The following is a 26,535-nucleotide window of genomic DNA, read 5'->3' as shown; positions in this document are numbered from 1 at the left end:
CATGTCACCCCTTAAACTTATTTTTGTTAACCTAAAAGGATTCTTGAGTCTTTCGCTAAAGTATGCTTTCCAGTACTTTATTCATGGCTATTCTCTGAACCCTCTCCAATTTTTCAACATTCTTCTTCAAATGTGAACACCAAAAATGGACACGTTATTCAAAAAGCAGTCACACCAGTATCAGATATAGAGGAACATAACCTCCTTACTTCTCAATATTTCCCCATTTATCCAAGAACCACATTAGCTTTTTTTGGCCACAGTATCTCACTCACAGCTCACTATCAGTTGATTATTTACCTTGAACCAAAACCTTTATCAGAGTCAATCCCTTCCATGATAGAGTCCCCCTTCATTCTTTATTCCTAGATGTGTGACCTTGCATTCGGCCACATTGAAATAGACAAGCAAATAACGTGCAACTCACCAAGTCATCCAGATTGCTCTGTGTCAGTGACTTGTTCTCTGTATCATTTACCGCTCCCCCAATCTTCTCTCATCTACAGATTTATCAGTAATGATTGTATGTTTTCTTCTAAGCTGTTGATTAAATAAGATGTGTCCAAGAACTAATACTTGTGGGGCCTGCATTAGATACAGACCTATTCATTGATGTTTCCCCATTCACAGTTACGTTTTGAAAACTTTCAGCCAGTTTTATTCCATTTAATGTGTTCATTTTGTTTATGACCCTTTGACATTGCACTCTTAATGTTGAATCAAATTCAGAATTGTCCTGTTATTCAAATTTGCCCTCCGTCATCCTTCCTTTTTCATGTTATATCCCTTGTAAAAGTAATGGTGCTAGGGCCACATGGCATGGCCATTAAGACTTGGAAAGAGCTGATACAGAGAAAGACCTAAGAGGTATGGATAAAGAGAAAGTGGTCCTGAGATAGAAAATGTTTAGCAGAAACTCCCATCACTGTTCCTTTAAAGCAGAGATGGGGAATATTTTGGGGGGTCAGAAGCCACTAACCTATAGAAAAATCAGTAGGGGGCCACACACAAGTGAGAGAGGAAAAAAGGCAAAAAACCCCAAACCCTCATTGACATGGCCCCTGACTGAGAAGGCGAAAGACACTTCCCACATTCCCCTTGCTCACCAGAGCCTAGGGGGGGGCTTAGGCTAGTTGATTTTGTGGCACGAGTGCAGGCTCCCCAATGCCTCAGGGCCAGATACAGGCGAGCAGGGGACCACATCCAGTCCCTGTGCCTGAGGGTTCCCATCCCTGCTTTAAAGACTTGAGATAAGGAATCTTGCAGAGTAGATAGTTACTTTCTCATTAGACCAACAAGGAATGAACTTGTGGGGTCTTTTTCCTCATAGCAGGAAAGACAGCAACAATAGTGGAAAGTCTGTCTGTAAACCCTCTCAGCCTAAAGGTAGAAGGAGTGAGTGGAGAAGAAGCTGTCTGAGGCTCTGCAGCTCTAGGGAGGGAAGGAAGAGGGCTTCAGTCTTCAGAAGAGAGACAGAGGGATTGTTCAGAGCACAGCCTACTTCCAGGAGGATGACAGGTGCTTGGGAAGGAAACTGGCCAGGCCAGATCAATATTTGGTGTAAACTTGCGCTACTAAATAAGCGAGAGGCCCTTTACAGAGAGTACATAAACAAGACTCCACAAAGGGGGGCTGAATTAATCTGGTCTGGCTAATTGTCTGCAAGGACCCAGGGAATGCTAAGTGCAACACACTTGCAGGCACCATGGGGGAGCCATAAGTGAGTGTGCAGGAGAGGCTCACCCCATGATATTCCCCCATCCATTACCGATAATCTCATCATATTATACCAGTCTATGTAGTTGAATCTCTGTCCCCTTCAAACAGCATAACACTGTCGGGGGCACTACCGCCTATGTACCTTCCCATCTGTTTTGTACTGTCTTCTGCTGCCCAAACTACTGAGTCACTCACACTCTCTCCCTTTAAATCTGTCCATAAAACCCTGCTTATCCTGCAATACATGTAAAGCATTTTCTGATTCTCTCTGTAAACTGGTGCTCTATAAATTGCCTGGTATTGTGGGTTTTGCCTGCTTTATATTCTGCAGTAACAGTGAATTATTGAGAGTTGGCAGCCTTAACTCTAAATTTCCTTAAATTTGTCAGTTTCAGACAGATACTTAACATTATTCCACTGTAAATTTTAAAATTATTTTATAGTAGCATAACATATGGGGACAGCTCCATTGAAATTAAAATTAGAGCTAAGTGGAAAGAGAAATACTTAATTCACCTGGTTGCTACAGCTGGACTAAATGGCATTAGTGTTACTTCACAATCAGTTGTGCTTTACAAAAAATGGAAGGGTTCCTCCCTCCTATTAAAATCACTTATTTTTCCACTTTAGATGCATAGGGCCTGATTCTGCTCTCTCTTACTCTGGTACACATCAAAAATAATTCCATTGAAGTCAACAGTATTACACTGGTGTTAACTTTGTGTGGGATCAGAAGCAGGATTCCTGGCCGTATATATATATATAAATCTCCAGAAATTAGATCTGGAAAAGATCTGTTAAATATCCACTCCAACCTCTCAGCCACTATACGATTATTCCATAGAGTGCATTTTCTAACTCTTAGTCTTGTATGTGCTCCATATTATGAATTTTTCACATGGGAAAGCTCCCCTTAAGGCTGTGTGTGTTTAAATTAAATATTTATGCCTTTTGTGCAGAGATGTTAGGGAGTGTTCTGAGCTTTGAGATTCTTAGGAGGAAGACACTACTGATGCATAAAATGGTGGTAATAGTAGCATATTAGTATTTTTATATCCAACAATCAACAACATTAAGGATCAGAACCATGAAAATGTAGACTGAATTCTACTTTGAAATTCAGATTTAATGTAGATGAAAAGTATTTTTTACTGGAAAAAAATCTATTTTCTCCTTCCAAAGTTAATACAAATACATTATTGAGGAAAAAACAAATTTTAATTTTAATAAAAGTATTAAAAAAAATTCATAATTGTAAGTGTGAATATCTAATGACATCACCTATCTGGAACTAAAGAGTCTTGGTTCATGTGTATAATATGTAGTTCTCCCATAAAATCCTCCCACTTCTGCAGAGACAATACCTTAAATTCTTTTTTTAAACAATTACTGTAGTAAGCAACCTATGCACTCATATGATCCTGGCTCTCTCAAACATTTAGGAATAGAGCCATATCATATGGTACATATGGTAGTACTGTAGAGTTAAACATGCTCGTGTGTGTTTGCTGGTTTGGCACACCATGTTTACCACTTATTCTTTTGTGGCCAAAACTCCCACCTGCTTGCAAAATAGGTATACCGTAACCACACCTGTCATTCCCCTCATCTCTTAGCCCCCTCATTAGATTTTTCTCCAACTTGTGGTCTGTCGAATCTTTCACCTACTTAATTATCTCTTAAAGTACAAATGAAAGCTGAAAGCATATAAAAGGTACACAACCAAGTGGTTTTGATCGGCTTTTGTGGAGTACATCTGTGGCAGTCTTTATGGTTTCATTTATATAATGCTGAGATCTCCAACAGTTGTCTCTTCAGTAGAATATCACTTTCTGTAGGATTACAAAAATATTTCTTCGTCTTATTTCCTCTCTCATCTTTCCTTGCCATTACTTCAGGGTCATAACCGACCTGATTTCAATTATAATTTAGATTAGAAAATGATCACTCAGCTCATTTGAATATGTTGTTTCTGTCTTGCCTTTATTTTGAGATTTCTTTAGGAACGATCTAGCTCTAGGAAATTGCTTGAAATTTTTTGCTGAATTCTTTAAGGCTATTTCTCAGTAAGGCCTAAGTAGTTAGAACGTACTGGAGCAGCAGTATAAAGACGTTTGTACATTCCACCTCCCCCTTCTGTGCAAAATATCCATCCCTTCTGCCATACACATTCTGCCACATTATTTTTTTTTACCATTAGATTATTTTTCCTCTTAAAACTCATTATATGATAGTGCAAATGACAGTCTGCACCAACTTATTTGATGCTGAGCCCATTGTGTGCATGAACAAATATAGTGAAAAGTAAATGGTATTGTTCAGACAAAATACTATGAACGGTTCCTCCTACATATGGACTTAGGTTGGTTTTAAGTATATTCCTGCAAAGCACAGAATTTTCAGTTCATGATTTCTGGTAGCTGTGGTCTTATGGCTATTTACCAGTGGTGGGCAACCTGCAGCCCGCTAGCCACATGCGGTCCCCTGCAGCCCACAGACCCCCTGTCTTCTCAGCTGTTCGGGGGGAGGAGCAGGGACAAAGCATGAATCAGGCAATTCACAGGGCTTCAGAATTGCTGAGAGGAATGGGGAAGAGTAGGAGGTGCAGAGCTCTGGTGCCCCAGTGCACGAGAGGGACATGGGGGAGGAGAGTAACGGGGGTCCATGGGGCCACAGGTGGAACCCCTCTGGCCGGTTGCGGCCCACTAAAATGAAGGAGGGCCACACTCACTTCTCGTTTGCCCATCACTGTTACGTACCTTAACTGAAATTTGAGGAACCGTTGAGATATCTGCCTGCAGCCCTGGAAACTAGGATTTTTGCTGCTTAGTTTCTCCATCTGATCATAGTGATTCCTAGAAATTGTAACTAAACTTAAATGAACTTGTGATTAAACAAACTATCACAAGAGTTATATAGGCGCTATTTGAAATAAAAGCAGGCAAAATTAGTTTGAGCACTACTGAGGAAATTTAATCTGGTAAAGAAAAGTCAATATTAAACAATCTATGCAGCAAATATGAAATACCACAAGACACTCATGTGGTTGAGCTTTTATCTTGCTGTCCTGAGAGCGGGGGAGTGAGAGAATGAGATCCATCTGAGAAATGTCATGGCCTGCCACACTCTCTGTGGAGGGGTCCTGGCCACATGACTAGGTGACGCATCCGTGGCTTGCTCCTAATACTTCCTTCTGCATAAGGTTAATAAGAGCTAAAGTATTCACAGTGTTAAAGAGGCATTTCTGTGGTACTGAGACATCTGAGATACCTCTGGTTCTCTAAGCCCTCAGCCAACTGTTGACTCATCTCATCATATACCTATTTTGGGTGCTTCAGGACCCCCTCACACCTTTATCCTATAGATCCTCTGTCTTGTTTTGGTACTTTGGACAATATTTTACCCCAGCTCTTCTATTTGCCTTTGCTAATGCACATGGTGCTGTGGCCATGGAATTTGTCACGTGTCTGCCTGTCTGTCTATATGTAAAGCTAAAGCTAACATTCCAGAATACAAGTTCGCAAGTTGCAAGGCCACAAAACCATGTGTTACATAGTGTATACTCATAGGCTGTGTCTACAGTGAGCCACTTATTCCGGAAAATCAGCCGCTTTTCTGGAATAAGCTGCGAGCTGTCTACACTGGCCCTTGAATTTCCGGAAAAGCGACGATGCTCTACTGTACAAAATCAGCCGCTATTCCGGAAAATCTATTCTGCTCCTGCTCGGGCATAAGTCCTTATTCCGAAACACTGTTCCGGAAAAGGGCCAGTGTAGACAGCCCCGTAGTCTTTTCCGGAAAAAAGCCCCGATCGCAAAAATGGTGATCGGGGCTCTTTTCCGGAAAAGCGCATCTATATTGGCCACAGACGCTTTTCCGGAAAAAGGGCTTTTCCGGAAAAGCAGCCTGCCAATGTAGACGCTCCTTTTCCGGAAAAACTGAAAACGGAATAGTATTCCGTTTTAAGCATTTCCGGAAATTCATGCCAGTGTAGACACAGCCATACAGTATATTTCTAGCCATTGTGAAAGTCTGAAGTTAACCTTGGGATTGTTGAGTGAAAATAATGCAATGATGTCTTTTAAGTCTACAGAGAGCAGGAAACAAGGCTTCTGAGAAGCATGAACTGCCCCCTTTATCTCAATTAGACAATGACATTATTAGATACCTCACTGCTGATCAGCTTAGCAAAAACATCTACCAAATGTGCTTATCCTAAAACACCTAAATTCAAAACCTCCTTAAGAGGGGAGTTTCATATCAAAATAAGTAATATAGGAGGTAGTATACTAATTTAATTAGTCACTTTTGTAGTTAATTTATAAAAACTCAAAATTTTGAGGCAAATTAACTAGGGTGCTAGCGAATTCACCCTATTGAATCATATATAGCATCTTATTATTTGCTCCTCCATTTAGTTGCCTAAGTGCTCTGTTCCTGTATTCTTCTCAGTTGTGATCTTGGTATTTTACTAATTATATTTAGAAGACTGGAGGAGAAGGATCATATTTACCAGAATATTAGTTTGTGACATTCCCATAGCTATGAAGATGAAATTTTGCTCACGGATAGATGTGAACATTGGATGATCCAGAATCTGATAAGTGGTTGGGCCTATAAGGGTGGACCTACACTGCAGTGCTGGCTCAAAATGGGCTACACAATTTGAGCTACGCAAATTCCTAGTTTATTTCAAGCTTATTTCGAGATCGTCTATTTTGAAATTTGGCGCTATCCACACAGCGCCAGATTTTGAAATAGATCATTATGCCAACAAGTCCCTTAATCCTCGTGGAACGAGGTTTTCTGGGATGTCGGAATAGCACGCCCATTATTTCATTTGCATTTTGTGGCGTAAAATGCTATTTTAGGAAACCAGACGTATCCTGAAATAGCGCTGTAGTCTAGACATACCCTTGTTGCTCATGTTACGATCTATACATTTTACTTCATTTATAGACTTTTTATTAACTTTTGTGGTTAGTAAATAATATAAACCTACAGTGAGCAAAATGCCTCTTTGCTTTCAAATGGTATTTTATTTTGTGAAGGATGTAATAGAAATATTAATGTTTGTTAGTTGACTTATATGTACTACACAGTTCTTTCTTCAAAATTAGCATAAAATAATACTGTTTTTTAGTAAAAGAAATACTTTATAGAAGTGAATTTGTGACTGGATCATGGTCATGAGTTATGTAAGAATATCTTCTGAAGGGCTTGTGTAAGATTCAACCAGAATTACCAGTCCTGTATTCTCCGGACACCAGGAGGCTCCTGCCCAAAACACCTTGCCAAAAAGTGTGCAATCAAATAGCCATACTCATCTTTAATATGTGACACCAGCAGAGGTGACCAGCCATGCTTAAGGGGGCATGCTGAATTTGCTCTGGGTACTGTATGTCTTCATAGAAATTAATAACCCGTGGCTGACTTATGCCAGCTGACTTGGGCTCCCAATGCTCAGGCTAAGGGCTGTTTAGTTCTGGTTGTACACATTTGGGCTTAGGGTGGAGCCAAGGTTCTCATTTCCTACAAAGTAGGAGGGTCGTAGGTCTCAGTTAAACAACCCAAGCCAAAACATCTGCACTTCAGTTAAACAGCCCCTTTAACAGAATCCCGATAGCCCAAGTCAGCAGGCCATCTGTGAGTTTTCAATTGATGTGTGTCACAGTTTACATGCTCTTCTACCACTGTAGAAACACATCTACAGCAAGACACAGATGTCCTGAAAAGGAGTTAACTTTCATCATGGTTAACAAGTCGTTCTGATACTTCATAAAGAAAATGGAACCATTCATTCAATGGTATTAAATGAGTACTGTGAATCTTGTGTGAGATTTTGGTGCAAGGCTGTAAACATATAAATATTTGTTTCATGCCTCTAGAAATGTGCCTGAAATGTTCACTTCCTCATCAAGACAATGCAAAATTTTTGTCCCAAATTCTCTTAGGGTATGTCTACACTACCCCGCTAGTTCGAACTAGCGGGGTAATGTATGCATACCGCACTTGCTAATGAAGCCCGGGATTTGAATTTCCCGGGCTTCATTAGCATAAGCGGGGAGCCGCCATTTTTAAATCCCCGCTGCTTCGAACCCCGTGTAGCACGGCTACACGGGGCTCGAACTAGGTAGTTCGGACTAGGGTCCTATTCCGAACTACCGTTACTCCTCGTGAAACGAGGTGTACCGGTAGTTCGGATTAGGCACCCTAGTCCGAACTACCTAGTTCGAGCCCCGTGTAGCCGCGCTACACGGGGTTCGAAGCAGCGGGGATTTAAAAATGGCGGCTCCCCGCTTATGCTAATGAAGCCCGGGAAATTCAAATCCCGGGCTTCATTAGCAAGTGCGGTATGCATACATTACCCTCCTAGTTCGAACTAGGAGGGTAGTGTAGACATACCCTTATTTACAATGGAGCACTCTGAGAGCATAATGTAGCCTCTTGAGATTGCATGTAGCACCTTTTTATTAAGGTAATTTAAATTTGGGGATGCTACAAAAGTCCCTTGTCTGACAAAAGCCTCCTAGTGCTTGATAAACAAATATGCTGAAATGCAGGTCAGCTACTTTTTAACAGTTTCAATTCCTATCACAGAAAATCAAGTTGCTCTTTGTGAACTCTATTGCAGGGGAAGCACTGAGAGTACTATGGGAACTTTTACATTTTGAGTAAAGCAGACAGTGAGTCATCACCTTTCCCACGTGAAATTAAAGGCATTTGAAAATTGTATAAGCATGACGCCAGCTAACTTGTGACTGTCAGGTTTAGATTACCCAAACTTTAATCACACCTATTGTAGTGAGCTGATTATGCTATATTACCAATTGTGCCTCACTGCTTTTATATAACACAACAGTAGAATTACTGATATCAAATCCAAGTAGTTTATACTTCAGTGCTACATTTTAGTCCATCTGTATGCTGTTTTATCCAGTGTGATAATTGATGAGTCTTTGGTGTACTGGATCACCCACTGTATGAATTACAATTGATGCTGTGGGTAGCTTTGGATACTTCTGTGTTTGTTTGGTAACTTGAAATTTAATAAAAATTTTCACACACACACACAGGGTCTGTCAATACTTATTTTTTGCCTACTTACCAAAATTATTGTAGAGAATTGAAAATAATTTTTGAGGGTTTTTTTTTCAAAGTCTGGAGTTTATAAGTCAGATTTTGGGTTTTTCCTCTTATATTTAAACCATATTTTTATTAGAATTTGAGGATTGTGTACTGAGACTGATATATTTATATACGAATGGGAATTGTGTTATCCAAACTTCCTGTCATGTAACTTGAGATACTGCTTCTCACATTCTTGTCTATAAAAATAGAATGACCACTAAGACCATTTAAAAAGCATATTGTTCAATCTATAGATCAGCTTCCAACCATCGAAAGAATCTTTCAGCCAGCCTGTTGAGGATTTTTACAGATTTATTTCAGTGTATTTAAATGTTCAAATTAGAAAAGTAAATTGCAACCTGACGAAGAAAAAATATTAGGAAAGTTTACTGAGATGGGAGATATGTAAGAGAACATGGAAATATAGGGCCAGATCTTGAAAGACTGCCCATATTTTCCTTTTCACTGTGTTAGTGGGCCCAGCTGAAGAGAGCTCAGCAAAGTCATGAGGGGACAGATGGGCATAATGATGTGTGGAAGTCGGAGTCAAACACAGTAAAAATTCATAATTCCCCAAACCCATGTAGGAGGTTGTGGCAGCCTATGTCTAGATTTTCCACACCCATCCAGTAATAGCTTGATTTAGCAGGAAAATGTGTGGGTTTGAAAGCTCCAGTCACATGTTGTTTCTTCCTTCCATCATCACTCTTTGTCTTTCAGAGTACTTTTTTCAAAGCACAGCCATTTTACTCTGCTTTGCTCCATCTGTGATTGAAAAGAAAATTCTTAAAAGCAGAATAAAATCTCACCTGTCCAGCCAAATGCTAAAAGTGTTCAGCTGGGGAAATGGATGTTATTTAAGGAGAGAGAGGGAGAGACAGAGAGACAGAAAAAAGACATCATTGTTAAACTATCAGTTGAAAAACACACTCCATTGCAGCTCCTTGTTCACCAGTGTTTTCTCTGCCTTCATAGTTGTTTCTTGTTTGTTATCTTATTATCAGCTCTTCAGGGAAGTCATATTGCCTTAGAACAGCATCTTATTGGTGCTTACAGTAACAGTAATACTGATTATAGTAATTTTTCAAATAAGGTTTTGGAGTTTCCCCACCATTAATAATGGAAGCCCCACACTGACGTCCTCCTTTTTACAATCCTCACAAAAATACCTGAGAGGTGCAAACAATGAAGCCAGGTACAAACAAAATAAACATTAGAAAATGCACTAATATAGTTTATCAGTGTGTGGTAAGTCCACACCACGTAGAGGCAGCTAAAAATATAATTCTCATTTCGTTGACAGGTGAATTGCAGAGGAAAGGTGACAACTGAGTCTGCTTTGAGAACTGGGAAACCATTTCACTTTAAGCTTGATTTCTTCCTGTGTGCAGTGGGAATTCAGGACACTGTTGCAAGGCATATGAAATGCTGATCAAAATAACAAAAAATGGGAAGGGAAACTTGTCTTGGAAGGCAGATTTTTCTATATTTACTCAAGTAAAACTGCTGTAGGAGCCAGTGTGTATTTTGCCAGAGAAAGGATTTTCAGATTATTTAAACACCAGTTCCTATGTGCTAATTTGTTTTTAAAACAGAGAATAGTTATTTAAAAACACATTTTCAATCTCAAATCTTTGAGAGCTTTCTCTGTTTTTGCTTAGACAAATAGAAGAATCATGTCTGTTCAAATTTGGCTTCTCAAGGTTTCCTATAACAGACAGTAGCTGGAATAATTCTTGCAGAAGAAGATATTTTGGAATAGCTCCCAATAGAGACACGCTTACTCTTATAAGCTAATTGGGGGATGGGAGAATCTTATTTTTATGAGAGTTGGGTTTTTTTTCAAAATTAGCTTAATTCACTTCTAAAGCTTATTCTTCAATAGCTATTCCCATAAGTTTCCTCAAGTAACCAATCTCTTAGGTCTTAAAGAAATGGCTTCTTTTAGAAAGTAACTTAACTGCTTTATCAAGGCCCTTTATCCTGCTTTAGTTTACTTTTAGGGCGCTCTATCATCATAAAGCTATTATAACTGACTGCCCAAAGAATTCACACTGCCTAAAGCATCTTCAAGTGGTGTAGATGCACCCCGCATTCCTTTGGCTCCCCTCTTCCCTGAAGTTGCAGACTGTCTGAAGACTGCAAAGATATCTTAAAGCTGCTTTTGAGCACCCACCCACTGAGCTCAATTATGGATAACTCAGCACCTAAGATTTTGTGGCTGTTTAGAGTTCCTCTTTGTTATTGTCCCAATGACAAGCCAACTCAATTTCTTTTTCCAGGTGTTCTAAAAGAATCTTCTTCATATATTTTACTTAACCAAACAAATAATTGCCTTGCCCAAGGGCAGGCAATATTAGTACAAGGAGTTTCAGATATTTCCATTTTATTATAGCAGGGATGGGGGACCTCAGGCCTGGGGGTCAGGTGTGGCCCCTGAGGCTCATGCCTCCCAGCACTGGGGAGCCCACACTGGTACTCCAGCCCTGTGGTGGAGTAGCGGGGGGTGGGATCACACAAAATCTACTAGGCTGGGGGCCCCTGGGCTCTGGGATGTAAGGGGACTGTGGGGAGTGACTTTCTCCTTCTCAGTCGGGCCACATCGGTGAGGGATTGGTTTCATTTTTTGTTTCTCACTTGTGTGTGGCCCCCAACTGATTTTTCTGTGGGTGGGTGGCCCCTGACCCAAAAATGGTGCCCCACCCCTGCATTATATGTTCTTGGGTTTCCCTTCCTTAGTAAATATTGTATACCATTATTTACTGAATGTGTACAGTGGGCTGTGTATGTTATATTGAACAAAGAGGAGGTCCCTACCCAGAAGGGCCCCCGTGAAAGTCTATGGCAAAAATCTAGCCTTGTTAAAAACAGAAATAAAAGAGATCACTGCCTTCCCTGCTGCCATGGCCGAGCCCACCACTCCAGCCAAGCCACCAACAGCTACCAACACTGCCTCAGGCAGCTCCCAGGACCCTGACAGGGTCCAAAAGAGATGCATGTTTTCCTGGTCTGGTACAGAGATCTTGGACCTCATTGTGGTCTGGGGCTAAGAGGAGAACCCCCAGGATCACTGCACCAGGTGCAGGAACATCGATGTCTCTGGCCAGCTGGCTGATAGCCTGGCCAACAAGGGCCACAGCCATACCCAGGAGCAGGTGCAGATGAAGGTTAAGGAGCTGAGGCAGGCATATGCCAGGGCCAGGAAGCTCAGCTTCTGCTCTGGAGCAGCACCCTAGACCTGCTAATATTAATCCCAGCCCCACTGCATTTTGGGGGCTAGTCAGTCCCTTCCCTCCCTTGTAGTGGCCTGAGGTCTGGAGGTGCCCATCATTGCTCTCCCAGGGAGCAAAGATGCAGAGGAGGAGCCAGAAGAGGCCAGCACCATCTCTTTGCCTGCAAGCCAGGACCTCATGCTCACCCTGGAACCAGTACTCCCATCCCTGGATGTCTCCCGGGCATCGTTCGAGGCCGGGGAAGGCCCGTAGGTGAGAGTCATTTCTTTCCCTACACACACACATGGGAGGAGGTGGCAGTCAATGAGGGGCTGGGAGGTGCTCCTTTCTCACCCTACTCAGCCTGGGGAACATGCAGCAGCCTGTGCACCTAGATGAACAGTGCCAGTCTGGGGCACACAGCCCCAGGAAGCTGCTACAGAGGACCCTTGTGCTATTGCTCACTGGATCGGGGGGGGGGGGCTGCCATACTCCTTATCCTGGGGTGGGACACCCTCCCACCACAACTCACTAATAGGAGGCTGGAGACTTGGAGACACACACACACACACACACACACACACTCAGGAGTACTGCACACGGGCATGCCTGCATGCTGAGGGCAGCACTTGCTCCCAGGGACAATGCGCTGAGGTGCAGAAGTGTTTGCCGTTCACGCACACCTTCCCTCCAATGGCTTGACCCCTTCTCCTCCAGTGGGCAGTGATACAAGTCCTCTCCCTATGGGACACCACCACTGCTAGATCCAGTGTGTGCATGGCACAGAGGCAAGCCCAGCTTCCCCCTGGCCCCCCACCTGCCCACAGGCTTCTGGTCTGGCTGGCACCTTCCAATGCCTGCTTGTCCCTGGGACATGAGGGTACTGAGCCTCCCCCCTGGACATCTGTGCCCCTGAAAGAAAGGGCTCGCTGTCTAGGCCACAGATGGCTTTGCTTCAAGCACATCATCTTTGTCTGAGCCAAGAACTGACTGACCTTCTCATTGTTCTACACAGCTGGACCAGCTGCGAGAGGGGCACGGTCGACACCTCCCCGGCTGCCTCCCGACCCCACATGACCTGCAGCTGCTGGAGATCTCAGGAGAACCTACAGAGGGAGCATATCTCTGCCATCTGAGCCCTGCAGTGCTGCATGGAACAGCAGGACTGCAGAATGGAGGAGATCCTGCAGCTGCACCACAAGATCTGAAGGGAGATGAGGGAGCAGAGCTGGATCATCTGCACTGCTCTACAGGCAGTGACTGACACGTTGGTGCCCACTCCTGTCCCAATTCCTGCCCCTCCCCCAGCCTTCCCCTGGAGCCACCGAGGGAGATCCACCAGAACCAGGCATCACTCTCAGCCCCAGAGCAAGCCTTTCCTCCTTGCTCCAACTCCCTCCTCCTTCCCCTCCAGGGTTATTTACCCAATCCCTCCCCAGTTTCATTTATCCCAATTAATTATACAGAGTTTATTTTTTTGAAACAAACTGTACTTTATTTCTCTGCAGGGAAGGGTGGGTGGAGAGAAAGGAGGGGTGCGGGAGAACAGGCAAAGAGATGGAATATACAGGCCCCTTGTGGGGAGGCCCATGGGAGAGTCATTGAGGTACTTGTGAGAAACTCTCCCTCAAGACCTCTCCAATTCACACAGCCTCCTGATGGGCCTGCCTTATAGGAGCCATGCACAGCTGCTCAAAGGCCCTGTCAATCCAGTCAGCCTCTGTCCCCCATACTGGGAGGAACGTCTCCCCTCTGCTTTCACAAATATTGTTAAGGACACGTGATGTGGTGGACAAAGCTGACCTCCCCACTAGAGGCCTTTCAGCACCCTGGCCAGCAGCAGGAGCAGTGGAAAGGTCCTCTGAGCAGGGTAGAGGGGCAGCCTGCACTGCAGCCAATCAGAATGCGGCAGGCTCTTACATAAGGAGCTACTAGCTAAGGCCCATCAGTTTCTTCCTGGAGCTCAACCCAGGGAGACCTCTGGACCGACTGGGACAACCAGAACCTTGGACAGCTCCGAGTGGGAGCTGGGCTCTTGTAGCTAAGCAGAGCTAGACCTGGCAGCTAAAAGGTAGCCAGGGACAAACAGAACCCAGACAAGGGGAACTCTGCAGCAAGGCCCTAGAGAAGGACTGGATGAAGCGGCATCCCTGGGAAGTGGCCCAAGGATGCAACTATACCTACAGACTTTGAAACTCGGCAGGTATCTGCTACATATAGGGTCCCTGGACTGGGACCCATAGGAGTGGGCAGGCCTGGGTCCCTCCCCCCAGTTCCCTGCAAACCACATCCGAGTGAGGGGGGTAAAAGAGGAGGCATGAACCTCAGCCATGGACTGGACTTTGACTCGCCCGCAGACGAGTCAAATATTGTGAGTTAAATATTGTGAGACCCCCTTCAGCCACCAAGGGGCGCTCGCACTCAGGACTGAACTTGTTACAACACAACACACTGCCACCACTTGGGTGATGTTCCGCTCCTCGACATCCAGGTGGCTGAGGATGCAATGGAACCACCCGAAGATGCCCTCAAGAGCCACACAGGCCCTGCTGAAATGGGCATTGAAGCATCCCTTGCTTTGGGCTGGGTATCCTGTGTAGGCCTTCATTAGCTGGGGGAGCAGAGGGTAGGCTGTGTCCCCTACAATTCAGACTGGCATTTCCATGTTCCCAACCCTGATGGTGCAGTCAGGGAAAAATGTGCCGGCATACAGCTTCTGGTAGAGGCTGAAGTTGCAGAAGACATGCATTGTGCATCTTCCCCAACCACGCACAGTCAGTGAACTGCCATGATGGCTTACAGGACCATCGAGAAGAACCCCTTGTGGCTGATGTATTTGGCTGCCCAGTGGTTGGGGGCCTGGATGGGGATGTGGGTTCCATCAATATCTTCCCCCCCCCCCACCACCACAGTTGGGGAAGCCCATGGCAGTGGATCTGGCAATGATAGGTCCATGTTGCCCAGGTTGATGATTCTGCGCAGCAGGACAATGTTGATGGCCCTCACCACCTGTAGAAGGAGACAAACAATCAATCACAGAGTTATCAGGGCCATTGGGAGGTCCACAAGATGTCCTCTCTTCCCCTCCACACACCAGGAGCACCCGCCTACTGACCCGATCCCTTGTCAGGGCTTTGTGAAGGAGGGACTGAAAAATCACCCTGGAAGGGGGCTTTCCACCATCATCACCCCTTCCCTAGGGAGCCCCATTCCAGAAGTTCCATTCACCCCGTTCCTGGGACAATAGCCCGAGAGTTCCATACCTGCAAGAGCACAGCCCTGATGGTTGATCTCCCCATGCCAAACTGGTTCCTGATGTATTGATAGCTGTCCATCATGGTGAGCTTCCAGATGGCAATGGGGCCCACTTCTGGAGGAGGATGGCGGGTCTCATGTGGGTGTCCCTTCGCCAGAGTAGAGTGAGCCATTCGCACAACTCCAGAAAGGTGTCCTTCCACACGAGGAAATTCTGGAGCCACTACTGGTCACCCCACTGCTCCATAATCATACAGTCCCACCAGTCGGAAATGGTGTCCAGACGCTAGAAGTGTCGGTGCATGATGTGCAGGGGAGGGTAAGTGGGGTTGTACTGCATAGTGATGAGGAAGTTCCCTGCAATGATTTAGGGGTTGTGTTCCAGCAGGACCTGGAAGGCATCCCACAGAAAGAGCTGAAGGAGGTGCAGCACAACCTTTAAGAGCTTTTGACTGCTGGGAGGCAGCTCTGGATCCATGACTAGAGAACTGAGGTGTCTGCAAAAAGGAGCTGTCTACACAGCACTTTTTTTCTCAAAAACCTCTTGCGCAAAAGGGATCCGAGGAGGAAATGCAAATGGCAGCGACATATGCAAATGAGCGCTCCATTTGTATTTCCTCTTGCAGAAGAGACTTGTAGTGTGGACGTAGCATAAGAAAGGTAACAGCAATATTGCCAGAAACAGAAAAGGAGAGTGAGTGAGGAGCTCTAAACAGGGGTTTCAGGTCCCCCTTTTCCTGGCAGCCTGAGAACCCAGCTGTGAGCTGGAGAGGACTGTTTTTGCAGCCCTGGCTGACCCAGGCGCACCGGCCCCAGTGCCCTTTGTAGCTGAGGGACAAGAGCTCAAACCCTGTCAAGGACTAATTGCACAGTACTGAGAATGCCAGAGTAAGGTACTGGGACCCAGCAGTGGGGTTACTCTGTCACACTATATATATCTATATCTATATCCAGCTTTATTTTCAACCTTTTTTTATTACAGTAATGTGTGTGCAATTTAGGTAGCTGTTTGGTGGAGTAATGAAATATTTAGCTATTTAAGTGATGTTCTCTGTGCCTAGAAATAATAGATACAAAAGTGTCATAGAAAAATAGTCTTTTTTAAAGAAACCTAGCCCCATTGAACTTCACCTATTTCACAGAATCATAGAGTCATAGAACACTAGAACCATCTCCACCTCCGTGCACATGTGTACGTTTTTAATATATACAGGAACACCTTTCCCTTTTTCCCATGCCTATCCTTCCTGAGTAAGCTGTACCCTTCTTTACCAATATTCCAACCGTGTGTATTATCCCAACAAGTCTTTGGAACTTTGTAAGTTTCAAATGTTGAAATAGCATGCATTCAGTTCACAAGTTTGTGTCACTTGAATATGATGGGAGTTGCAAACAAACATCAAGTAAAGAAGACTTAGATTTTAAGCATTTTAGGGCAGGGGCTGCATCTAGCTTTGTATTGGTAGAATGCATAGCATAATAGGAGCCACAGTCATGATCAAATCCTCATGAATTCACTTTATTGTAACTATTAAGTATAAGAATAATAAAACATCTGAAGATATTAGCACTTATAAAATTGTATAGTGTTTAAAAGCTGAAGAACTTTTACCAAAGCCCTTTTTACTGCTATAATAAAGATGTGTATTAAAACTGGGTAATGCTTCAGATTGTACAGGTCATTTCATGTACTTCAGAAAGCACACATTCTTCACAGGTATTAATAAACTGTTCATTATAACAATATTGGGATACTAGAAACATAAACCATATATCTGTGGTCCATATAACCACTGGATCTGCTAATAGCGGTTGGTGTTTTCCTTCTGTCTGCATTGTGATAAGTCACATTCTTTCTTATCATTTAGTTTATAGGTTCTGTTTTCTCAGTGACACATGGAGATTCTGTGAGATCACATTCAGTATTAATAACTGGAGAGAAATGTCTATCCCTACTTCAGCAAGTGTTTGAGAGTTTTGCTGCATCTGGGCCCTAGAGTCTTAAAATCAGCATTTCTTCCCATTGACTAGATATTGTTCTCCCATGCTTTCTAGAAGAAAATCATTTGGTTTCTTCTATACATTCTATTTCCTGAACTTTTTGTTTTATCCATTTTCAGATGGTTTGACAGACTGTGTAGACCCTGATTGTTGTCAGCAAAGCAATTGCTACATAAGCCCTCTCTGCCAAGGTTCACCTGATCCCCTTGACCTCATTCAGCACACCCAGCCTCCTTTCTCTCAGCATCCTCCAAGGCTCTTTTATGATAGAATCAAGTTCCTTATTGGCAAGGAGAGCACTCATGTAATCCCGGGAGATGTCTTATTTGACAGCAGGTAAGTTTCATTTTTAATTGATGTGATCTGGACAGTGAAAACTATTGATAAATTATTTTAATAGAAAAAAATTGGTTTCAAGGTTTTCTTAGAAATCATTACTGACTTTTCCACATTAATGGTAATTTCTGAAAATAATGGAAATAACAAATATTTTGTTTGAAATTCCAGCAATTTAAGATGTGCCCTCCTATATTATTAGTGCAGACTCCTAGAGTTACTCCATCTGGATTATAAAACTGCTGTAGTACCTTTTTTTTGTATGGGTGTAACTATAATCAGGGCTGCTGAGAGACTTGCCAGGCCTCAGGACAAGGTGGGAGGGGACTTGGTTTTGTATCTGAAAAAGGAGCGGGAACTTGGATGGAACGGGTGAGGGCTGAGGCTAACCTCCTCCTGCCAGCCCATCGTGGAAGCCCAGAGCATGCTGCACAGAGCGTGAGTGGCACTTTAAAGATCCCAGGGCTCCAGCTGGGAGCTCTAGGCCCTGTTAAATGGCTGGGCCCCAGGACAGCTGCCTCCTTTGCCCTCTTTCCGTCAGGGCTCAGACCATCATGAGAGTTAAACTTGTCTGTGTGTGTTTCCATGAGAAACAGTTTAGAATGCAATTTGTGACAGAATATTGGAGATGTACCGGAGGGCAGTGTTGGAATCATATGAGGTCCCTTGAGTGAACTTCATGCCACAGTGGAGCTGTGGCATAACATAGTAAACATGTTTTCTTTACTTACGTGCCGAATGCCCCTTAGTCTGATTAGCAGCAATATTGAGCAAATAGTAATATAACGTGCAGTTTGCCATTTTGCTCTACAGGTTGCCCTTTAATTGACGTGTATCTGGTAGTGTGATCTCAGAAATCAGATCATTTCTGTGGACTTGTAGGGTTATGCTGTTTTTTAAAGCGAGAGGAATGTGTGAAAAAGGAAGAGTAAACACTTGCTCAAAAAACCAATTACCCATACTCTCCCCTGGAAAAAAGTAAATTTGAAATATAGAGGCAAAAAAGGTTTTTTAAATACTGCAATTCATCCTGGAAAGCAGTAATTTTTATACTGACATAAGCATTCACCAATCATCTCTGCCATCTAACAACTACTCTTAGGCCTGCACATTAGATAAACTAAGTTGTATTAGTAAACACACTAGTATTGTTTATTTGCATAAATGTAATGTCATTTTACCAATGAAAATATGTAAACAATCTTTAACATTCCTAAATATTTAATCTCTGTTAAGACCATAACAGGATGATATAAATATGTGTTTAAAAGTTCATGGAACTGAACAAAACCAGTAACCGTTAGCACTAAGCCTTGAAGTCTAAATCAGTAAGGCTATGTCTATACTGGTGGGTTCTTGCGCAAGAACATCTTGCACAAGAACACGTGCACATTGCCACGTGCTTTTGCGCAAGAGCATCCATGGCAGTGTGGAAGCTCTCTTGTGCAGGAAAGCTCTGATGGCCTTTTTATCCATAGGGCTTTTCTGCGCAAGAAACCCCTGCTGCACGTCCACATTGTCCTCTTGCACAAGAGCTCTTGCACAAGAGAGCTTACACTTGTTAGACAAGAGCATAACTCTTGCGCAAGAAGCCTTCTCTTACCCGCTTTACTGTAAATCTTCTTGCGCAAGAGCGGGCGGGCAGTGTGGACGCTCTGTGGAAGAACGGCCATTCTTGCACAAGAACTCACCAGTGTAGACATAAAGTAAGGGTACTTCTACACTGCACGCTTATTTCAAAATAAGCTATTCTGAAATAGTTATTCTGAAATAACTTATTTCAAAATAGTACGTCTACACTGCAGGGAAGCCTCAAAATTAGTCAAAGGCAGGCTTCCCTAATGTAGACGTGCTATCTCGAGGAATAACTTAGAATGGCCCTGGTGAGGGGCTATTTCAAAATAGCAGAAGTGGAATGTCTGCACATGCCTTATTTCAAAATAGCTATTTCACAATAGGCTTTATTCTTCATAGAATGAGGTTTACAGATAAGCCGCCTGTTATTTTCAAATTATTTTGAAATAAAATGGCTTTGTAGATGCTCGCACAGTTATTTTGGAATAACACTCATTATTCTGAAATAACTTGCTGTGTAGACATACCCTAATGGAACAGTGCAATTAGTTTATTTTACCCGAGTGCATAAGAGGCACCAAATACAACATTTTTGGCTGCATGTGTATTTAATATAGCATATTGCTGTTTAAAAAATAATACAAAATAATAACTAGCTCTTACATGTTACTCTTTTATCAGCAGAGTTCATAACTTCCCTCAGTAACATACACCAGACATCTATCCATTTAATGCCACCTGGAAGATGAGCAGTAAGGTAGCCAATACAGACTGCACATAATCCTTTCAATATGTGTTTTTTTAGATGAAAATAACTGATCTTTTGAAGCTATCTTTGATAGGATTTGACTTATTCTTAAAAGCATTTTTGAATATTTCAGTTTTTGCTTTATTACCTAAAGTCCCTTTGGATTATGGAGAATAAAGTTATTTGACCTGTTTAGTTGGTCTGTCCTCGGAAGCTGATAAAATTAGAAAGGTTGCAGAGGTCTCAAAGACAGAATTGTTCCTCTAACAGACCACTGTCCTGTTTGGTTGACTTTTATAAATCTTTTGTCCTCTACTATCAATATAGTGGCCCCTGGTATCTTTTACCCTACATTCATCCTCAAAAGTCACCATGGCTTACAATGATTTTCCGTAGTCGAAGCAAAAGGGAAACTAGCTAGAGCACTAATGGTAGAAGTGCTGAGAAAGTGAACAGTTTGACATGAAGATTTTTTTTTAATTCTTTTGTTATGAAGAACTTCCACTGCAAAATCTCACCGAATAGATGTGTTGTGGACAGTGGGTAACTTGGACATGACTGGCACAGCTCAGAGCCTAATATAAGTTCCTTACTCTTGTGAAGACATTACTAAATTTTAGAGAATAGTGTTGGGCAGTAATGTTCTCATGTAGGATTCTGCAGAGTTCTCTCTAGCCACTATCCCCATTCAACAAGTATATGAAGTCAGTAAGAAGGCAATGCAGAATCCTAGTTTAAAGCACAGTGTTTTCATCTCTTCCAACTCAGTGCAATTTGATGCCCTGCCCTCCCTCTGGTTTGGATCCAGTATGGATGAGAGCTGACTGAGTCTCAATCTAGATAAAACAGAAGTGATAATGGTAGGCTGGAGAAAAGAACAAGAAAATCATTGTCAAGATTTTATCTGCTCCTCAGACTGAAGTTGTTTACCTGCTCTTTGTTTTTCATGTAGGCAATTTTGGAGTTTTGTTAAGTACCTAGTATTCTTATATTATGTTTCAGTAAGTGTCCAGATATCTTTTCTTTTCCATTTGCATCCAGTTAGGAGATAGAATCTGTTCTTTTGGATGTGGATCACACTACTGTTTCAAGCCTTTATTGTTTTAAGATTAGGCTGCAGCGGTGCGCTCAACCTGGGGTTTCGGACTTGTTTACATGGTGAGGTTCTATAAGGTGTGGGGGTTTTTTAAAGTGCATTGATGTGCTGTGCATTAATTATTCCATGCAGACTCTGCTGGTGTGCACTAAAGGTTCCCTACTGTACTTAAATGTAGTAGGGAAATATGTTAAAGTGTGATGCCAGGATCTATGTGCACCAGTCAATGCATAACAGATTAGCACGCTTTAGAAATCTCCTCCTCCGACCCCCGTAGAGCACATCAACCCCCTTCAGTCTGAACATGCTCTAAATCAGAAATCCATTCAGAATCTGAGGCTTGTGTATAGCGTAGGATCCTGTAGGGTATCTTGTCGTACGTTACACCAAAACTTTGAATTTTGTAATGGTTGCCTTAAAATGTTAATATGTAGCTGCTACATATGGAAAGATGAGTCAAATTAATTTCCGGTGAATGCATCTGCTTATATAAAGAGTGTAGCATGTAACAATATTTTATCAACCTTGACCCACAGGACTTTAAAAAATGCTTACTGCTGGAAAGCTACTTGACTCATTGCAGATTGCCTACAAAGAAGGTCCAATTAATTACCTTACAAAGGCTCCTCACAATGATATTATCAGCAGGAGGAAATTAATGTACCTGAGTAGCCCCTAGCTTAATTTCTGATTGAAGATTTTAATCAGAGAAATAATATAAAAATTACATATTTGGTAATGTAACAATTGTGAATTCACTCAGGTTTTCCTGACAGAATTCTACATCTGACATTAAAGTCACAGCCTAAGGTGCTCAGTGCATATTGGAAGTTTAATACAAAAAACAAAAGATAAAATAACAAATAAGGCAGCATGTAGTTAGGCGAAATGGTTGAATGATAGAATTGTTAGTGAAAATTGTCAAAGAATGCAGCTAGAATAGTAAATACAGAATGACCTAGAAATTGTAAAGTAGAGATGTCAAATAAACTGCCTGATAGCCAAATGAGATCATCAGTTAAAAGTGGACTGACCCATGAAGCATTTACAAAAAAATTGTACTTTTCAAAGGCTACCTGTAACCCATGGAGTCTGTGCCTCCTCTCCAAAGAAAGCAGATAGTCCCTCTGGAATTGGAGATTGAGCACAGTCTGCCAGAGGCCTAGAAACATTTTAAATCTATTTGAAAAAGACAAAGGCTGCAGTTTATCAGAGACATTTTTCTCCCTCTGTGCATGATGCAAAACAGTAGACAGATTCTCCAGTTCTTCTCAAATCGCTAAGAAGTTGGGGTATGTCTACACTACCACCCTAGTTCGAACTAGGGTGGTAATGTAGGCAACCAGAGTTGCAAATGAAGCCCGGGATTTGAATTTCCCGGGCTTCATTTGCATCTCGCCGGGCGCCGCCATTTTTAAATGTCCGCTAGTGCGGACTCCGTGCCGCACGGCTACACGCAGCACGGACTAGGTAGTTCGGACTAGGCTTCCTATTCCGAACTACTGTTACTCCTCGTGAAGCCTAGTCTGAACTACCTAGTCCGTGCCGCGTGTAGCCGCGCGCGGACATTTTAAAATGGCGCGCCCGGCGAGATGCAAATGAAGCCCGGGAAATTCAAATCCCGGGCTTCATTTGCAACTCCGGTTGCCTACATTAACCACCCTAGTTCGAACTAGGGTGGTAGTGTAGACATACCCTAGCTGCATTTACCTTATAATTAAAGTAAGTTTGACAAACTAGTTTAAAAGACTTAGATCAAGATAATATCATAATTGCAAAGAAACAGTAGGTATTAGAAAGAAATGCCTTACACAATTGGCTATTATGTAACATACGGAATTTTACAAAAAAAAATGTAGCAGAGATGTGACAACAGTAAAGTTAAACAGTGAGTCTAGAAGAACCTGCAGCAGACACAGGGAGCATGGTGGAGAGAGGGTCAGAAGACTACTAATGGGGAAAGTTGTCAGAAATAACAGGATTTCAGTCTAGCAGGAGAATGAATCAGATGAATGGAAAGTGACATCACTTCAGAAAGCTCTACTATAGTAGAAGATAAGTGAGGCCCAATGCAAGTAGCAAGACCACTAGGGATCTAAGAACAAGTATGCCCTGCAAGCTTTGTGAGATGACCAGGCATTTTGAAAGGGAGACAATTGGCCCGCTAAGTAGTTTTTCTCCAGAGCTCTGAAGTGACAGTCAAAAGTAGTTAAATGAAAATGTGTTCATATGTGAGCTACATGCAGAAATTAACATTTATTTTGGACAGTTGTTGTTGGTTGAAGATTTACTGTAAGTCTTGGTAATCTAAGAGATGGCTGGAGACTGTTCTAGTTAGCAGTGAATGCTAGGAAGACAGTAAATAATGAGGACAAATGTAGCAATATACAGAAAAGCTTAGAACATTTAAAGACTAATAGATTACAAAGACAGCTCAATACAGATAAATGTAGAATAATGAGTTGTAGGAGTCTTTATCACATACTGTAAATGTGTGTAGGTTATAAAATATGAGGAATAAAAAAGTTGAAAGAAAAGTATGAACATTATTTATGGATAATGAGGAGCAAAATGAATGAGCAAAGGAAAAAGGAAAGAATGTATGGAATAATGAAGAGTTTGATGAGTTATCACACAAATCTGTGTGCTCCATAAAATATTAGGAGTAGAGTCAAAGACAGGTCTGTGAGGAATGAAAAACAGAATAAACAAACAAACAAAGGAATACTAGAATAATGTACAGAACAATGACGACAAGTCGGCATGCTTCATAAATAAAAGGATTGGAAAGAGAAAAGTCAAGTCTACAGGGCTACGTCTACACTGGCATGATTTTCCGGAAATGCTTTTAACAGAAAAGTTTTCCGTTAAAAGCATTTTCGGAAAAGCGCGTCTAGATTGGCAGGATGCTTTTCCACAAAAGCACTTTTTGTGGAAAAGCGTCCGTGGCCAATCTAGACGCGCTTTTTCACAAAAAAGCCCCGATCGACATTTTCGCGATCGGGGCTTTTTTGAGGAAAACAAATCTCTGCTGTCTACACTGGCCCTTTTGCGCAAAAGTTTTTCGGAAAAAGATTTTTGCCCGAGCGGGAGCAGCATAGTATTTCCGCAAAAGCACTGACAATCTTACATGAGATCGTCAGTGCTTTTGCGGAATTTCAAGCGGACAGTGTAGACAGTTGGCAAGTTTTTCCGGAAAAGCGCCTGCTTTTCCGGAAAAAGTGGCCAGTCTAGACTCAGCCCAGATGTCATAAAATATGAGAAAACAACAGAAACTAGTGGTTGCTGTTCTATCAAAACACAAATAATTAAGATTGGCACAGTTTAGTTAAATATACAAAAGGCCTGATTGTGATCTTCTGTATCACAATTTGCTTTATTGGCACTACTCATGATATTTGCCAGTGTGTGTTTGGAATCCGAACTAGATTAATATATGACAAAACAAGAGTGAATTAAAATTCTGCTATGTATATTGAAAGAAAAATAAGTTAATGGTAGCACGTCTCTCTCTAACCAGGGATGTTGACAACTTTTAAATCACTCTGCACCCTGACAGATTGAAAACCATGTTAGATACCAAGGTGTGCTACTATGGGTGTAACACCCATGAAAGGGTTAATTTGGAAAAGCCAGACTCTCTCAAGTAACAGCTTTATGACGTGAGGGTGTGGTCAACCCAGTGACCTACTACAGTATGGTATACTCATATTCATGCCTCTTTCTCACATGAAGCAGAAAGGGGAATTGAACCAGGGACTGCAGTATCCTCAGAGAGTACACTAATTATTTTGTTTTTCTCAGAATGCCTAAAATAAAAAAAAATGTCAAATCAAAATGCAACATGTAGCTTCAATCCAACTCAAAAACTTTTGATTTGCCAAAATAATTTTAAAAAACTGCTTTCAGTTTGACCCAAAATCTTTTTATTTCTGTCAACAAAAAATGCACCATTTGCCCAGCTCTACTCTACTGTATAGGGAATCTAAACTATAAGGCTATGTCTACACTGGCATCCCTTCCGGAAAACGGATGCTAATGTAGCACATCGGAATAGCAAAATCCGCAGGGGATTTAAATATCCACCGCGGTATTTGCATTAACATGGCTGCCGCTTTTTTCCGGCTTGGAGATAAGCCGGAGAAAAGCGCCAGTCTAGACCTGATTCTCCGGAAAATAAGCCCTTTTCCGGAGGACCTCTTATTCCTACTTTGAAGTATTTAAATCCCCCGCGGATTTTGCTATTCCGATGTGCTACATTAGCATCCCTTTTCCGGAAGGGATGCTAGTGTAGACACAGCCTAAGTGTAGGGTTTAAAAGTGTGTGTTGTGCTCACCTCTGACCCTCAAAACTACACCAAAAAGTGATTCTGTGAATGTGGCTTTCTGAGGTTCTGTCAGCTGTGTCTTCATATTAATCTCGTTTACAGATAAAGGGATTTTTCCCTGAATTGCCTGCTCTGTACTAGAATCTGAAAATCAAATTGCATTCTTTCTTTTTACTAGTATCACTAGTATTGAAAAAACTGCAGGCATCTTAGTAATAATAGCTGCATGCTATCAGCTAATCCTGTGTAACCCCATGCAATGGCTGGGCAAGTTGATACTGAAAAGTTATATGTTCTAATGATGTACTAGGAACTCACGGGGGAGTATGTAAGTTTGTTATATTCAGCAGTGCCATTTCAAATAGCTGAATAGTCTCGCTTTGGGTCTATCTGCATCCCTATTATAAATTCATAGTCAGAACTTCTTAGCTGTTCAGTATTTAACCTGCAGTGTTGCACACTGTATGAAATCAACACTTTTTCATGTCCTCCACAGCTTCTTTATTTCATGTTAAATTATACTTTTCTTATTGCAGACGTGCCTGTGTTATTCGAGGCCAAGTGGTAGCATTTGATGGAACAGCGTTGGTAGGAGTGAATGTCAGTTTCCTACACCACAGCGATTATGGATACACCATCAGTCGACAGGATGGAAGGTGGGACATTTTCATCCCTGGCCTCTCATTACTTGTGAGATTTAGTCACAATAAAAAGTAAATGAAAAAAGTGAAGTGCCTTGATTGTTTTTGTAATCTAATTTTTTTTCACAGACCACTTGAAAATTTCTGAGGGTCTCAGTGGACCACTTAATTATCTTTCCAAATATTGTTTGTACCATTAGCTAACTATTGTAAAGTGCTGTGGATGCTTTATTTAAAAAAAACAATCTCCATGGCTGTGGAGGACAGCTTCAGGCTGTGGACCTGCGCTGGCTGGCCCTGAGATATGGGCCGAGACCTACATGAGGTGAGGGGGGCACAGTTCCATTGGTCACCTGCACGCCCTGGGCTCTCCATCCCCTGGTCACTTTTTCCCTCACCGGTGGGCAACCGCTACTCACCAGATGGTGGTCAGCAGCATGAACATGGGCTGGAAGGCTTCAGAGGAGTACTAGGTAGCCGCGCAGCTGGCAGC

General features: G+C 42.4%; 1 protein-coding gene across 4 annotated transcripts in view; it reads left to right on the top strand.

Annotated features, from left to right (window-relative positions):
• The window catches only part of TENM1 (teneurin transmembrane protein 1), a 744,434-nt gene that overhangs the window by 581,775 nt on the left and 136,124 nt on the right, over window positions 1-26,535 (top strand). For all 4 annotated transcript variants that reach the window (XM_089781841.1, XM_089781839.1, XM_089781838.1 and 1 more), the window contains 2 exons: window positions 17,438-17,654; window positions 25,938-26,057. In XM_089781841.1, coding sequence (XP_089637967.1) covers window positions 17,438-17,654; window positions 25,938-26,057 — 337 coding nt within the window. The remainder of the gene's footprint in view (window positions 1-17,437; window positions 17,655-25,937; window positions 26,058-26,535) is intronic.

Source organism: Pelodiscus sinensis, chromosome 13 (assembly GCF_052426305.1).
Source record: "Pelodiscus sinensis isolate ZL-2025 chromosome 13, ASM5242630v1, whole genome shotgun sequence".
NCBI classification, from domain to species: Eukaryota; Metazoa; Chordata; order Testudines; family Trionychidae; genus Pelodiscus; species Pelodiscus sinensis.
The sequence above is the reverse complement of the archived record's forward strand: the minus strand, read 5'-3'. Positions and strand labels throughout refer to the sequence as shown.